General features: G+C 32.4%; 1 protein-coding gene across 3 annotated transcripts in view; it reads right to left on the bottom strand.

The window, feature by feature from the left end:
- Positions 1-18,120, bottom strand: part of LOC145316537 (uncharacterized) — a 52,009-nt gene that overhangs the window by 14,119 nt on the left and 19,770 nt on the right. For 2 of the 3 annotated variants that reach the window (XR_013878565.1, XM_080157109.1), the window contains exons 2-9: positions 10,206-10,346; positions 9,145-9,411; positions 7,963-8,597; positions 6,392-6,617; positions 6,095-6,115; positions 3,668-3,884; positions 2,181-2,366; positions 378-565 (exon numbers count right to left, since the gene is read on the bottom strand). Coding sequence is in view for 2 of the 3 variants with exons in the window: in XM_080157109.1 (XP_080013235.1) it covers positions 378-565; positions 2,181-2,366; positions 3,668-3,884; positions 6,095-6,115; positions 6,392-6,617; positions 7,963-8,597; positions 9,145-9,411; positions 10,206-10,346 (1,881 nt within the window). In the remaining variant the exon portion in view is untranslated. The remainder of the gene's footprint in view (positions 1-377; positions 566-2,180; positions 2,367-3,667; positions 3,885-6,094; positions 6,116-6,391; positions 6,618-7,962; positions 8,598-9,144; positions 9,412-10,205; positions 10,347-18,120) is intronic. The other variant, XM_080157110.1, reaches the window with a different exon arrangement.

Below are 18,120 nucleotides of genomic sequence, written 5' to 3'. Positions count from 1 at the left end.
ACACCCGTTAGAAATAGAAATTATAAAATTTCTCAGGTTTATTTGACATTAATATCTAGCGCAAACTTTAAATAATATATTAGCAAATATTGTTATCTCACTTTAAGATTAATTAGGTAAACAATGTTATCAAATAAGAATTTTGTAAACCCAGCTTATTCAACTGAGGTAATGAGTTTATAATGTAACACTTTTTGGACAATAACAGGATGTTTAAAACGGTGCAATCATTTTATTGTAGATAAAAATTATAAGTTGAATAGAATTGAACCTTAATTTTATGGGAATGCAACCAGCAATAATACAAGTTAAGTTAGGAAATTTCTTTAGGTTTACCACCCCGCAGGGACTGTGTATGTGCAATAAAAAAAGCTCACCTCCTTTCACTGGAGCCACTTTGTTCTTGTTCCCAAGGTTTGGCTCTCTCCCTGACGTCCATGCCGGACTTCTTGCAGTGGTCAAAGAAGGCCGCCCGGCATTCGTGGCTGGCGTAGTCCGTCTGCAGCCGGCAGCCCGCCAAATTGCGGCCTCGCATTTCCATCACAGCAATATTCGCCTTTTTCAGCTAAAATAAAATAATTTTATATCAGACTGATATTTGATTTTTAATTCTTACACAATATTTGCAATTTTTTATATCCAACACATTTGCTTGTTGCATAATAAATAAAATTGACCAAATATTTCTTTTAAATGCATGAAAGAGATGACAGCTATCTACACAGTAAATTCAAAAAAAAATCCAGAAGTTTTATTAGAACCGTTATCATTTTAACTTCATCTCTAGATGCAATCATATCATTTTACATTAAAGATGCATTAATTTTAGAAAAGGATAAATATTTCCAAAACAGAATAAACAATGCTTACTAGATATATAGGTGGAAATATATCAAAAGGAGGGGGGAACTACTAAGAGATCCCGTAAAACAAATGAATTAAAATGATAACAAAAAGTAGTAAATTTTCATATTTTAACAACCAGAAATGGGATTTTGAAATCTTCTAAATTGAACCTTCAAATTTATGTTGATAGAAAGGTGTATATGAATTTTTAGTTGTCTTTTTTAGTACTAAATACTTGGCTTTACGGGATCTCAAAGTAGACCCCACCCCCCTTCCACTTTGTAAGTTATCAGCAGAGTTATTTATCGCATCGTAATATTAACAGCTTTCCGCGAACAGCTTTGTTAGACAAGAGAATCCGAAGGTACGGACTAACAAAACTGGTTTTAATATTATGATTGTACATTTTTATATTCGTAGAAAGATATAATACGATACATGATTTTTCCGTAAGTATTAGAAAGTTAGAACCGGTTCTAAATCAGCAGCTATTAATCGGTTGCGAATCCATACTGGAATATACTTTTCTATTAATATTCTCTCTCCTTTGTATAAAGTTAAAAGTATTGCTATGTGGAATCATATTTTCTGAATGATTTAACACAAATACCAGAATAAAGTGTTTTTACTCAAGTATTCACATTACCTACTATTCTTTTCATTCATATAATATAGAAAAACATGAATATGAAACTAGATAACATGCTTTTAACTTTTAAGGTAAATATGTTTTGCTTATAACAAGGGCAATGAGTATGCATAGCCTAATTTTCCACTTATTTTCAACTCTTTTTTTAATACTCTAAATTTTCATCTTTTGAGATATTTTATTATACTATATACTGAAAAATCATGAATCGTATTATATAGATAAAATTTCAAGAGTAATCTATAATACAAAGTAGAACGATGTCTGTCTGTCCGTCTGTCTGTCCGTCTGAAGCTTAAGATCTCAGTAACCACTGAACCGATTGGGTTCTACTCTTCAGGGAATATACCTACTGGTCCTGTGATGGTTTTAAGCTATTTTCTTGGGGGGTGGGACACCCCCAACCCCCCAAAAAATGAAAAATACCCCCCCCCCAAAAAAATTTTTTTTTTTTTTTTTTAAAATCTAAAGTACGAAAAATTAGGTTGATCAAACCTCTTGGGGCAAAGCCCCTAGAGGCTAGGGGCGAAGCCGCTAGTATTATATAAATCATTAAATTAATACCAGTTTTGTTGGCACGGGCCATCGGGGCCGACAAAAAATGAATTAATCCTTTTTCATTTTATATCTTCGGAAAGCTGTCAATAACCAAGACTTATACCCGTAGCATAGAGTAATAACAAACCTGATCAAAATAGACGAGAGCATGACCACGGGATCTATCAATGATAAGATCTTGTATCTTGCCGTACTGCGCGAACTCTTGTGTCAGAAGTTTGTCGGACACCTCCTCGCCGACTCCGTCGCACCACACACACTTGGTCGCAACAGAGGGACCGAAAGCTAGCCGCACACGTTGACCGGCAATCAACTGAAAAAAAGAACAGAAATTAGAGACGTTTTTATACGAAGAGAGTTAAACGATGTTTTATCTATCGTTTTCAGCCTCAGCATTTAAGGACTATGTATTCCAAAAGGTATTCCAAAAAATGGCCTATAACCATCCTAAGACTTAAATACAGTTAAATAGCCTAAAACCACCCCGGAACCTATGTGAAGCTTCCCTAAAATGGAAAACTCAGCCTAAAGCTTTTCTTTTCTAGAAAACTGTTATAATACCTTTCTAATAATAAATAAGATTATTTTTCTTGGGAAAATACTGATAATAATTTTGTTATAATTAATCCTTAATGAAAGAATAATAATAAATCTAGTAAAGTATAATTAGTGTTGGCACACATGAAGACTTTTTTTAAGAAAAATTATTTGACAAATTATCTTATAGAAAAAAAAACAATGGGCAATAAATAAATATACATTATACATCCCCGATGATTATTTCACCTTATGTAGGTTAAAGTTTGGAACAGACCAATCAAAATTTAAAAAAAGTACCAAGTTTTTGGACCGACGACTTAGGTCAGGTGGTTATTAAACTTTGGGTCCCAGAGTCCAATATCACCGAGAAGCCTTCCTTCGTCATACTTTCCAAACAAAATATAAATTTTTTTTGTGTAAAATAATAATTTCTATGACAATTAATTGTACAAGTTTGACAACAACCTAGGAGGAATGAAACAATATAGATACGTCAGCACTTACTTTGAAAAATGTGCAACCAGTAGGATATGTATATTCATCATAAACTAACTGTTTATGGGCTTAGGCATTCTTTCCATTATAGCTATTGTCACGTGACTGACAAAGCAGCATTTTTACAACTTTAAAATTAATTTACCACTTCTTTAAACCCATACAACTGTATATCCTTTTATGCACTTAAAAACAATAATTATAAAAGACTGCTGCTGAGTTTCTATTGTGGACTTTCCAACATTTTCATATATTAATTATTCACCTTGTTTTTCTTAACATAATTTATTATTCTTGAAATCATTAATATTAGAGGTTTTTTTTAAAAACAAAGTGAGGTTTCTATGAATATTTAATGGGTAGGTATTAATAAAATCATGATAATTTACATAAATAGTGTCAAAGCAATGAATTAATCTTAAAGAAAGGCCCAATTATATGTCCTTTAATGTGTCAAACGGGTTGTTTCACGAAAAGTATTAGGTCAAATATTCAAATAAACGAAGGTTTGCTTTTAACCTCTAAAATCACCTTTAGTAGAATGTTTGGATTGGAAAAAAAGCTAGTGTAAAACCTTACCTCTCCATCTACATTGCGTATAGCATTAATCACAGATTTGATGTCGACAAACTGGACGAGGGCGTAGTCCGGCTTCTTGATGTCGATCTCGAGTATTTCTCCAAACTCCTTGAACCTGTCGTGGACCTGGGCCCCGTCCACCTCCCTGGAAATGTTGCCCACGTGCAGGGTGCGCGTAGCCTTCGGGTGGAACTCGTTGAGTTCAGAATCACGCGGCCTACAAATTAAAAAAATACTTAAGAATAATTTTATAACTATTTACAAGTTACAAAAACAAGAACAGTAATCTTCATGCACGTCACAAACGGCTACGCTAAACAATAAACTTCCTTAAGATATCTTCTGACTAAAGTACTCTAATTATAATGAAGCAGGGCTACTAAAAATACTTTTAAAATCCACATTAAATCCAAGGATTAACTTCCTTAAAAAGGTAGACACAGGCCGATCATTTATGGAGTTAAAAAAAGAAAAGATTTAATTCTAGCATTAAGTATAAATGGACCATATTTAGTACAAGGAAGATAAGAGGCTGGTTCCTACAATTACTGCTGTTAACATGTAACATAAAGATAGCAGGGTAAATGTCACATTAACCTACTGTGATACCATGTATAAAAAAATGCGGGGAAACAAATTAAGAACCAGTTGTAATCTAATTTTGCAAAGACATTATCTTTATAGACCAACTATTTTTTTCATTACATTTCATACATACACACACACATATAATTATGCACTAAAACACATACACACAAACACAGTCAACTTTCAGACCACTTCAAGATTGAGGCCAGATTGAAAAAAAGGGAAACTATAATACACAAAAGCGATGTGCTTTGTAAAGAAGGAATAAAAATTAATTTTATTTTAGTTACAAGTCTCGGGATGGGCTTTACCTTTAGTAACCGTTAATTTAAAAAATATAAACTACTGAAACTTAAATATTTTGCAGTTACATATCCTTGTCCGTGATCAGGTTGAGCCCAAGTCAATGACCCAAATATACATAATTTCTTTGCATATAAAAAAAAACTTTACAACCCAAACCTGATTTCATTCCACTTAAACTATCAGTCTAGTTTTCTAATTCTAATTATCCACTGCCTGTTTTAAAACTATACAGGGAAATGTATCTAAATAAATTATGGCCTAAATTTGAAAGGTTTTATGGAATGGGGGGGGGGGGGGGGGGTGGTTAAAATTACGGGTTAAAATGCGAAGAGATTGCAAAGTATTTTTATGCATCGGCCAAATATTGAACAAAAATTAGGGGTGGCCATTCCTACAACATTTTTTTACCTATTCTATTTTATTTTTCATTATTCTTAAAATCTTTAGGAATTAAAGGGTATCAACAAAGTAGTAGCAGAGGATTTGATCAAATCATTTGGATTTTAGAAGTTAGAATTTCATCAACAAAAATTACGACATAAAGTATGTACAGTACAGCTCTATGAGCCTGATTTTACTCAAAATTCTCGGATATACGTACAAACTAGGTGAGTTAGAGAGTAGCTATGCCACCAAAATAAGGGATGAGAACAATAGGAAAAAAGTATGGATGTAGAGAAGAAAAAAATACTGATATGATTCTGAAAAGAATACACCATATGCGAAACACTATATACTTGCCAAACATCAAGTTTTAAGAAAAGCTATCAGGGGTTCGGCAGCGGCTAATAGGTTCGCGACCGCTTGATGATAATGGCTACTGAAATCAACCACAGCCGCTAAATATTTATGAACCACACCCAAGCCGCAAACAAGCAGTCAAGTCCCCCCCCTTCTTATTTTTAACAATGATACTTAATTTATTCAAACAAACCCCAGACGAGCTGCACTCATAACAGGACGGCTGCCGAGCCCTGGTGCTTAATGCAGATAAAGGGTCAAAGGACGTAGATATTAAGCCGTATATTTTAATCTTTTCACTTCCAAATAGAAAATACATTAACACGCCAAGGCTTGAATAGGCATTAAAATTCCATTAGCAAAAAAAAGTTCATTTAATCAAAAATGTAAAGTTTTTTATTTGAAATTAAAGAAGACAGCTATCCTTTCATGTACATATAGTTGCAAAATCTACAGAAAAATTGGATCCGCCCCCCCTCCCATACCCTTTATTTATTTTTATCTTTTTTATAATCCACAAACGACGGAAAAACTAAGAGAAAACCTTACTTTATAATAACATAAAGTTTACGTAAATATATCATTAATTCTTAATCTGTCCTTGTATGCGTTTTTTTACGTTTTAATATAAGTATATAGCATGTAAAGATAAGCTTATAAAACAGCATAAATAAGGAGTTTCTACGCATTAGGAAACGCAAAGGATCAATATCTATGAATCATATGAAGTATATTGATAAAGCATAAATATTTTTTTACACCAAAAACTGAGTGAAATACCATAATATTTACCTGAATCCTATATTTGTAGGGCTAAAAAAATATAGAAAAATCAATATTTATTTTATAATATTATGATCAAATACTTTCCCCTATACATATTCAATATAAATTCGGCAAAAAGTTCTTTACTAAAGTTTTCTTCAGTCAAAGTTTTACTTGAATTTTTGAGTTAACTTCTTTTTTTTACCTTTTTAAAATAACAACAAAAAATGTACGATGCAATACAGAACTATATTTAATTTCGTTTAGATTGGCAGAAAAGTTAATACACAAAAATTGTGACTTTTATGGGGAAAAAAAGCTTACCTCTCATCGTTTGAGCTTAACAACTTTTTAGCCTCGATAAGTGAGCCGAATATTCTCTTGTTCCTCGAGTCCTCTAAGGCTTTCACCACGTCCACGGGGTCGCTGAAGGTCACAATGGCAAACTTGTCAACGCGGTGCGAGTTAGGCAGCGATTTGATGCGGATAGCGCGGACACTGCACCCGCTCTTTTTGTACTCACGATTTAACTCGTCTTTCAACTTGCCGTCTAAAAAATAATATAATTTCAATATTCATCATAAAACAATTTTTTTGAAAAATGAAAAGTAGCTAAATCCAAACTTAAGGTAAATAACATTATTATGATAGTTTTAGGCTATTTTTAGGGAAATTAGGCTAGCTTTTCGTTTTTATTGTGTTATTTGTGTTAAAATATGCCTGAAATAAACTAAATTCATAAAAGAATATACTATATAACCCTTGTATAAAAATTGCCTTGTTTTTGATAATATTTATTGAAAAGTTTGTATTTTATTGGTACAAATAGGTCCACAAAATTGTTAAATCAATACTTTATCTTCCCCAGAGCGTCACAACTTTATTTTTTAATGGCGTCTAAGCATATTTTATCAATTTGGACCAAAACAAGGTCGAGCTTCTGTACATTTTTTAGAAAATAAAATAAAAATATGTTGGGGACCATATTGTTCAAGGCAAAAATTTAACGGCATAAATTTTCAATAAGTAGTTAGTTGACTTTTTATTTTAATAAAAACCCTAACGTGCGTCGCAAAATTCTAATTCTGTGAATTTTAAAAACTATTTTAATTTATTGAAAAGGCCTAAATATATATCCTATTTATTGATGAGAAACCTTCCAACTTTTTATTTTTTTTAAAGGTTTCTGTTTTGACATAAAAAGTTAAACTTTTTGATTCTTTCTTAGTAGTGGATTAGAGTTCTATTTAAAACCTTCATATTCATTTCTTAATATATTTATTTTTTTGGTTAAACTATTTTACACTTTAACTTAAACAAAGCAATTGATTCTTAATCTCAAATATAAAAATATATTCAGTATTTTGTTTTAAAATCTAGAAATGCATTTAATTTCTTGGCCTAACATTATTAAATAAATGAAATAATAGGTTTTAATGCAATTTTAAGAATTAGCTTCAATTTGTTTCATAAGTTTTAGTATGATGTGAAATGTTCTATAAAGTTTAAAGAAACAAGGATTAAAAAATCCCCAAGTACCCCAAGTAGCGAAGCACAAAAACATTTAAAGATGTCTAAAATAAAAACAGAATAACAAAGTGACATTTAGAGTGGATGCTAAAAAATTAGATGGGTCGTATAATTATGACCAAAAATATTGGAATTTCGGCAAGAAGTTTCAAGAGTTTCTTGAATAGGAGTCGAGAAAATCACGTTTCTCCCATTCTATGCCTCTTGGACGGACAGGTTATCGAGACATTTAGAATTATAGAGTAGCTCCGCTACTTAAAGTATACCATTGTGATCAAACGTGTCTACATCACGATTAATAAGCTGTAATACGACGTTTCAATTAGACCTACAATTATCGGTACATGATAAAAAATGCAACCAACCTTCAGCTCTATGAGGTAGATTTCCCACAATAATGGTGCACTGTTTATCAAATTCTGTGTGGGGCAAGTAGTTGCCCAGCGACGATTGTATTTTTGCCCACACCGACGTGGATCCGCTGCCGCCGCTGGCCGTCCGCGACTCCGGCGACCTGGACTTGCTGGTGTTGGAGTCGCTGGAGCTGGAGCGGGAACTGGAGGAGGCCGAGGAGGACCTGGAGGCCCCCGACCTGGACTCACTAGAATTAGAACACGAATCACTGGAGCGCGACTTGTGTCGCTTTTTATTATTATTACTTTTAGTAGTTCTGCTCCTGGCCTGGATAGAACTACTGCCCCCCGCACTGTTCACGCCACTGCTTAACGAGTTTAGATGGCTGCTGCCGCCGTGCGGCCCGCTGGAACCGCCGCTGCCGCCGCCCAAAGAGTGGTGGGAAGATGACAAGGGTAAACTGCCGGACGACGACGTGAGGTGGTGCGACGCGGGGTGGTCCAACGAGTTGGTGAGACCATTGACCGACTTGCCGGTCGTCCGGTCCAATTTATCACTTGAGTATTGGTCAAGAGTACGTCCTCTCTCTTTCCAGGAGTTATAATTGTTTCTGTATGAAGAAGTCCCACTACTCAACCCATTTCGCCTGAAAATATTATATTCAATTTTCAACATTTTTTTAGTAATCGAAAAAATTCATTTTTTACTCTGTACATTGAATTTTATCATGTCAGCAATTTCCTTGTTTTATAATCGTTTAGCCACTTCTTTTTATTAAAAGTTGATAAGAAATATTGTCTTTTAAAAGTACTAGATACTTAATAATTAGAAAAATCATTCTTATATTTTTGAGGAAAATTGTATTATGCAATACGAATTTTAAGTAATATGTAATATTATAATAGGGGTCAAAAGTTAGTTACAGCTCATGGCTTTTAAGTATGATATAAGCTTTAAAAATATCACTAATGAAAATAATACATTAGTCCTTACGAAACATCTATAAAACAAATCAATATAATTTCTTTTAGTCTATCTTAGAAAAAAGAAGATCCAGGTAATGACGAAAATAAAATGGTTCTGCTTTCATGAAAAACATTTTGCTAGTCTTTGGGAACGTTTAAAGCAGTTTTTATGTCGAGTGCAACGATCGAAAAGAGAAGAATAAAGATAAAACTGTTTGCTGTACTTACGTGTCCTGGCCGAAATTTGAGTTTCTATACTGGTGCCGCGGCCCGCGGCCGTTGTTGCTCCGATAATCATCGTGGTAGCGACCGCGAAATTTGTCTGACAGGGTGCTGGCACCTCGCCCGTAGCTTGATGTATGACTAGATCTTTGGTCCACTTTAGTGGTGAAAGATGCAGGACTGGACTTCTCCTCGGTTGTACTGCTGAGTGTCGAACTCGACACACTGCTACCCACCGTCGAGTCTGGGCTGTAGAAATCTGTTTCTAATATTCTGAAAATAAAAGGAAAATTAATAAGAATGAAACATTTATTTAGACTATAAACGACATTTAAAAATGATATGTTAAGACTGCATTAGAAAGAGATTTATTTAACTTTCATTGTCATTTCCCTAAACCATAGAATTGTTATTGTTCTAATAATAAATATGAAAATAATAAATAAAACAGGCTTAAGAAATCAAGTTTATCTAAACTAAAACGGCCACATATGCATAAAATATAAGTCTTTCATCGATAAATCCTTAATTTAGAATTATCTAGTTAAAAAAGTAGCTCAACTAGTTTTTCAAGTATATTTACTCTCGCCCACATTCAGTTTAGATTAAACTTTGAACATTAGTACAGATTTTTTTATATTTTATTTTTATAAACTAAAAAAGTCAAAGGCTTTAATTTAAAGTCATATGTCAAAGAAAAATTTTGATGGGTTAATTTTAATTAAAATAACTAGTTTAATATGCGAAGTTAAAATAAAATATTATCTTATCTAGGCGGTTTCCCGCAAATTGCCAAGTGGAGCACAGAACAACCCCCAAATAAATTGAAAAGATGTTAATTTGTGTACTACTTTAGGTCAGGTTAGGTTATTTTCGGTACTAGGTAGCCCCAGTGTTAGAGCAGCGCAGATCTAGCCCCAGATGATTATTTATTTACCATATCATGACCTAAAGCCTAATAATGAAATATTTCTGAAAGAATCCAAATCCTTTGGACCATTTTAAGTAGAAACTAACAGACAATATATAGTATATAGAGTAGCTGCGCTGTATAAATGCTGACTTACCTATCCTCAAACCTATGCTCTGATTGTCTGGCCTTGAGGGCAGATGTGATGTCGATGAAGGCGACCTGGAGGGTGGCGCTGAAGGTGCCATCTCTCTCCTCCCGCGAGGGGAGCACGCGCACAGACTGTACTGGCCCATACCTGAACAATTACAAATATTTACTAAATATTCCATAAATATAAATCATCCATTTTGAAAAGGTAGGGATTTATTAATTCAAGAAAAATCATTATGCGTGTTTAAATTCATAATTATTTGTATAATAGCTGACTTTTTATCTATTTTTTTATATTATGTTGTAAATCCTTTTTTATTCATTATATCAAAGAGAATTTTTCTCTTAAATTGCTCTCGATAGAAGTTTTAATATTCTCTCTATTGATGTAAACACTTTTCAATACATTATATTAAAACTTTTAATAGAGAAATCTAATGAAAAGAAACCTTATAGAAAATAAACTATTGATAACGTCTATCAACACTTAAACTAAAGATTGATTTTTTAATATTTTTTTAGAATTAAAAGAGAATTAGGACAGATTAAGAGGACAGAGCAAATTTTTCAACGTACTTCATTAAAATTGAGAAAAACAATTTTAACTTTTAATATATGAAAATAAGAATGATTAAAAACTTAACAATAAGACAAACAGACATTAACAAATAAAGAGATTTATGACTAAGAAACAAATGATCTAAATTATAGTACAATTATGAAAAGTTCAATAATGATATATCGAATATTCTAATTCAGGATGCTTCAATATGGACGTACACATTTGGAGACGTAGCTATAGAGATGCTTCGCACCACAACTTTAAATGTGGTTAAAATAAATTAAAGAAATTAAGTACTAAAATGATTCAGATGACTTAAAACACATGATTCAAACGTGTTCTTATCTTTTTGGTGAAAATAGTAAGATAATTTATCAAAAATCAGCCTAAAACAAGAATGACAACATTGTTAGAAGAGTAGTAGCTTAGAATTAACAAATTTTGTACCATTACGATAGCTTCATCATGACAAATCGAAATCTGACTACAAAGTATTGATCTGTTTTCATTACTATAGGGTCAGGTTAGGTAAGATTATATTGGGTACCTAGTAGCCCCGGATCTATTCATATAAGAGAAAAATAACACCTTATTCTTAATTTATTTCAAAAATAAAAAAGGGGGGGGGGGGATAAATGCACAACAGGCACTTGCTGTGAAAACTCACAATTAACAAACGTCTTCCATGCCTACATTTTTTTATCTAGGTTTCAAACACAAAGAACATTTCTATCATGACTACGTTTGAAGGCTGTATCTAAGTTGGGTTTTAAAATATTTGTACAATTCTACCATATTATTTATTTGATATGTCTTTATTCAACCATTTAAAATCTTATGGTATATGGATAAATCGATTCTATAATAGCTACGCTTTGACAAAAATCAAAATTTTGGAAATCATTTATCCTAATCTTTAAACATGTGAAAATAGTAAGAAGTTTCTTGTTATTTCCTAATCATTTAAGTCTACTTTTTTCATGTTAAATATCTGAAATTCCCATAAATAATACTTGTGTGATTAAGAGTATTTAAAAATAAATTACAATTAAAAGTTGAAAATTGATCAATTAAGTTAAGATTATAAAAGTGGGAAAGGGGGAAAGGGGGGAGGGGAGGGTTGCTTAAAATATACTATTCGCATAATCACGGAAATAATGTAAAAAAGCCTTCCAGGTTTAAATCAGAAAAAATAATAATTTTGAAGAAAAATTTAATAGTAATGACCCTTTGTCTAGTACATATTCATTGCAAATTATACAACTTTCTCAGAAAGAATTCGTATATATATTATTCACAATGTTCTATTAGTTCAAAATAAGTTGAACCTGTTGCTTTTATTAAGAGGATGGTGGTACCCGGCCACCCAAAATAGTTATAAACCCTCCCAGGACCTATGAGAAGCTACCATGTAAAGGAGAACTATATTAGTTCAGAAGTTAGCAAGATCCTTCGGTACAAACAAACAACATCCTGTTACTTTATTATAAGGACTACCCTGTTAAGGAGAACCCGATCGGTTCAGCAGTTAGGGAGATCCTTCGGTACAGACACACAGATACACAAACAGACAAACATCCTGTTACTTTAGTATAAGAATTTACCCTAAAATTAATAAATATGATTTTTAATAGCCTAACTAATACCTATTGAAATTATTATTGTTCATAAACAAACCAACAATTTATGAGCTCAATAATCTGTACAAATGTGCTTTCATGATAGGTAAATGTTGAATTCAACTTAATTTACAAGGTAGAACAGTGTGAATATTGAATAATACTCGTGGAATATGCAACAAAACTGAATATTAATAGGCCTATTGTTGTCTTAAAACAATTCATAATCAAATATTTTTATTTACAAATAGCACGCAGATTTACAACTATATGTCTGTTAGGAAAACCAATTTAAATATGGTACCTTCTGCTACTTTGTAATACGAGTGAAAGTAGGGGAAAAATATCAATAATAGATACCTATTAACCACAAAAAAATTATTTTTAATTAGGGTTTCCAGATAAAGACAGTGTCATCAAAGGGTTACTGGCCCAATTTTAATATTTGGCTACATTATAATGTATTTTATTAAGCAATATAGGGTTAGAAGCGACGAAATAAAACCTTCTGGTGCAACAGACCTTTGGAGATTATTTATTTAATACAATATGAATTTTTCCTATAGCTTATTGTTTATTAGATTATGCAGTATTTAGTGTATTTTATAACATTTTTAATTTCATTTTGGTTGATTTCTAATTTGCCGAGGGTAAAATAAAAAAAAACTGTTCTACATGAATAGTTTAAAATGAAAATTCGGGTTAGTCATATGTGAAAATACTGAAAAATTATTATGAAATAATTTAGGTTTATCTTACTGCATAAAAACATTAAAAGCGGCTTCACCACAAGCCTTAGAACAAAATCTTATCTATCCTTTAAGAGATATTTTAGTTTTAAAAACTTTGTACTCTATTAAAGGTTAAAGAATTTTCACATATTAATTTCCAATTTACTGATATTAAAATGTCCAAAAGAAAATGAAGTATCAAAATAATAATACCTAATTAAAATAATGTACATCATGCTATATTCTATGAATATAAAGCAATAAGGATGACAACCTCCATAAAAGAGAAAAATGAATAAAAAGACAACATACATAATATTGACATAGCTATGAAAAAGTATAAATTTCCTTGTGTTTTCAAGATTATGCCACAATTTTACAGGGATCTTCAATAACATGATTTACCACGAGAGTAATTATAGCGGACGTACAGACAGACACATCCTAAATGTAAAACAGCTTCGCTTTTAATAATGATAATAATGAGAATATAATGATATAATTATAAACCTGACTATATTGTGGCTACATGAGAATCACTAAGTATACATATATCTACATAGATAGATACAGGGTGGGGCAAATAAGACCGGACAAACTTTAAACGGCCATAGCGCCAAAACTACTTGACCAATCAGGACGTTTGACCACACTATAAAAAGCTTAGGTAATGACCTTTTAGCAAAAAAAATCTTTGGAGTAGATGGACGTGTACAACGAGCTAGCCGCGTATATGTTCAACAAGGCAGATTCCAAATGCGCCGGTGGTTTAATCTGGATTCTCGACTAGGGCCCACTAATTATGACCTCAGCCCATCTGTAGGTGAGGTAGAGTTATGCAAATTGCTGGGGATACTGTTAGATACATAAGTAAGACACTAGAAAAGACTAGAGCTCTCTATCTGAAATGGCTTGGCCGTAGTATTCTAGCAAAGTGAAACGGGGCAGATTTTGAGATGTAAAAAACATCAAAAACCGTGAAAATTTCCCGGTTCTTGACTTTAGGGACCCATATTAAACTTAAAAACTCATTTTAGACTATAGGTTGCGCTGACAACCCTAGCTTAAACTTCATGCCATTTCTAAAAAGGTAAAGAACGTCGTTCTAGCTCAACTGTGGTCCAAATAAGAGCCTCCGTGTATAAGGGTAGCTTGAAAGTTGGGCGAATTTGGATTCTGCGGTTACTCACGTTCCTAAGGAAATGTGGCCTCCCAGCAGCCCGATCTTAATTCAATGGACTTTTTGGCCTAGGGCTACTTTGAAGCATGCACCAATAGACGTGCCCATACCACAAAGACCTCCCTCATTGCCACTATCAAGGAGAAATACGCCAGCTTGGACAGGTACATTTTGACCAGGACCTGCCGGCGGTTGAGGAGACGGGTAGAGGCGGTAATTAAGGCTGGCGGCGATTTTATTGAATAATCTAATAGTCATATACCTATTTTGCTTGCCAGTTTTTAAAATTCAATAAAATCTTTAAAATTGACGATTTTATGTTCATTTGTTTAGAAGTTAGAATTTGTCCGGTCTTATTTGCCCCACCCTGTAGATAGCGAGAGAGAGATGGAAACTGGACAAAAATATAAAGAGAAACTTCAAAATATTATAAAGAGAAAGAGAGAAAAAAACATGTAAGAGATATTTTGACTCTCAATAACTCTCTATGAAGAGATAAAAAAAAAGAGTAAACGAGACTTTGGAGGATTTTTATTATACTTCAAAATTAAAGAGTAAATATATAAAATAGGAGACTTTTTAGGTACGTAAGACGATGTTTTATTTACGATAAAACTGACTTGACATTTTTCATAAAAGATATTTAATAGATTGTATTTTAACATGTAGTTATTGGAATCTAATTCAGAAAAAAATCAATATATTAATTCTATCTGCCGTATCTGGTTAAAAACTATATATGTCTGTCTGTCCGTCCGTCTTTCTGTCTCAAGCTTAAGATCTCGGTAACCGCTAAACCGATTGGGCGAATCAGGTAATATTAATGTGGTAATGTTGGGGGTGGGGGTGGTACACTAACATTTATATTTAAAAAAAAAGACTATGGCACATCATAAGGTGCAAATTTCTTCATTTCTCCTCTTATGGGGCGCAGCCACTACTTAAACTTAAGTATATAACAACGAGTCTTTTGTGTATGATCTTAAAAATCAAATTTCCGCTTGATATCTAGTTATCAGATTATAATAACTGCTAAGTGAACAAAAATTGATTTCTAAAGAACTGCCAACGTATTAATTTTAATCATATCATACCTATTATGATTAATTCTTGTAACCTATCTTATATCTTTCATATACAAACAACATGAAATAGTAATATCTTATTAAGTTTTTATGATAAAAACGTTTAGAATTACATATTTTAATCAAATATTGTAGATACCGTATCTGTGTAACAAAATATAGTCTTGTTATATGAAGAAAAAAATGTATAATGTTAAATCAATAGTTCTATATAAAAAAATAAATCTAATTGATAATATTGAAGAAAAGGATAATTCTCTTATAAAGAAATGCTTCTCTATAATAAAACTAGTTTGGCCGTTTGACCGTACCTTAAGTAACCTATTTGGGAGGGACAAAAAGTTAATTTTCCCCAAATCAACTGTGGTCTCCTCCAAATTTTAGTTTTGATTCCGAAAAAAAACTATTTCCAGCACCTGCGGGGTGCTCTAATCCCTAGAGGACCCTATCCCTACGGGGCTATTATAAAAATTACTTAACCTAACCTATACAACATAAGCAATATTAATAAAAAGTTCAAATGTGGTCCATAGGTCATATAAAGGAAACCGCCAGACAAAAAAAACAACTAGATGATTAGAATATCATGTACATTATTGCAGGACCTGTATTAAAAATAAGAAGATAAGAGGTTCTGATAGAGAGTAAACAAAAAACAACAAGTGAAAAATACATTTATCTATATCAGCTTATAGCGAACAGATACAGAATAATACTTTGTTAAATAATTGAAAAAATTAGGCATATTAAAAATAGGCAATTTGTTCCTACAGAATTTCATATTTTAACAAGAACATTAACAAAGCAGCAAAAGCAGCCTAACATCATTTTTTAAGTACAAAAATAATGTAATATAACAATATTCAAGTTTATTTTTCCAATAGCTTTAAAATTAAAAAAAAAAATAACAAGCAACTATTATCCCTACTCCATTTTTGCTGATACTAAATTGTTTATATTATACCTAAAGAATCTATCTTTGAGAATATGGAACAATGTCCCAAATAATATCAAGGCTGTTTATAATCCATAATAGATAATAACTAAGCAAATACTTTTATCATTGTTTGCCATACAATCAAGAAAAAAAAAAAATATCTTTTATCTGTGAGAAACTAAAAAATTTCCCTCTAAAAAAAAATAATAAGAAGATACCAGTCCTTTCATATAGACATACATATTGTAATAGGAATCAGTACTCTAAAAATCAGATCAATCGGATGATGATATCACATGAAAAATGTTATTAAAAAAGTTAAAAATCAACATGTTGAAAATGGACATTTTGGTAACGAGTATAGAGTTGCTACGCTTTCTCGATAGGACAATTCTAACATGCCTAAATTAACAAAAAAAACTATCCGTTACGGACGGACAGGCTTGCCCTAATTATAGAAAAGCTTCGCTTTGAAACAAACGACTGGATACTAAATTGTGGTGGTCTAAACAACAAGAAAGGGGAGGGGCGAAAGTGACACTTTTTGAAACCAAAACTAAAAGTCAACAAAGGCACTCAGCTAAAAAAAGAGTTACAGGTCTGAGATTTTGCATGGCAGTTGCTTTATAGGGGTAAAATATGGAACTGTAAAGAAACGGCGGCGCAACCGCCAAAAACCGCCGTTTCCCGCCGAAATTTTTTTTGCCTTTTCTCGGCGGTTTTAGACATTTGCGACGCCGTTTCTTCACAGTTCCATATTGTATCCCTATAAAGCAACTGCCATGCAAAATGTCAGACCTCTTTTTTTAGTCGAGTTCCTTTGACTTTTAGTTTTGGTTTCAAAAAGTGTCACTTCCCCCCCCCCCCCCCCCTTTTAAAAATCTGATACAAAACAGAAAGCAAAATTACCATTATTTTTAAGGGACTTACAGAAAAACACACGACATCAAAAGTTATAAAATAAAACTACATAGTCAGTTTATTTTTACAATGAGCTATCATCTTATGCCCAGAACTCAATAAAAACAAGCCACTAAAGACAATAAAGTCATAAAAAAGCATCTTCGCTAACACTTGAAATTAATGCTATAAAAAAAATTAAAGCCACTATAAGCCATGTGTGTTATTTAACGTTCTTATGCAAAAAAAAATGGTTTAAGCTTGCGAGTAAGTGATTATAAGGCTCATAAAAAGTCAATTATAACGCAAGCACGATATTGCAGCGGTAGATGTATATATTTTGTAAAGTAGCCTGGCTCAAAAAATACCCTTTTCATATTTGTAATTTGTTCGATAGGTTAAGTTTCCTCGCATGAGTACATTACCTAAAAGGGCTAGGGTCTTAATGCAAAATTCATTAAACTTTAATATAGAAATTAAGAGCCCTATGGGAAGCTTAATCATTGCAGGGCTCTCTCTAAAATACATTATTTATAATTAGAGCTTTGATAACAACAATATTTAATTAAATAAAATTGAGAAATTTAGTTCTATGTTTAGTTCTTGTTGCTATGTAGTGTGCAATGGTATTTCTTTAAAATATTAGGGACAGCCTAACGTTCATTACACACACACACACACACAAACTTCATCTATGAGTTGAAATATGTACAAGAACTGGATTTTTGTGACGTGATTATTGCATACTTCCTAGGTCCAAACGGGGACTTGTTTTCAAAAACCCAACATTGAACAGATTTACAAAGTTATAATTGAAAAAAGCACATAGTAGCATTAATCTTTTAGTCATTTTTATAATGTGCAAAATTGTCCTGTAATAATAAGATTTTTGGAGTTCTCTTTTT

This window comes from Acartia tonsa, chromosome 4, assembly GCF_053477335.1.
Source record: "Acartia tonsa isolate MP-2025a chromosome 4, ASM5347733v1, whole genome shotgun sequence".
NCBI lineage: Eukaryota > Metazoa > Arthropoda > Copepoda > Calanoida > Acartiidae > Acartia > Acartia tonsa.
The sequence above is the reverse complement of the archived record's forward strand: the minus strand, read 5'-3'. Positions and strand labels throughout refer to the sequence as shown.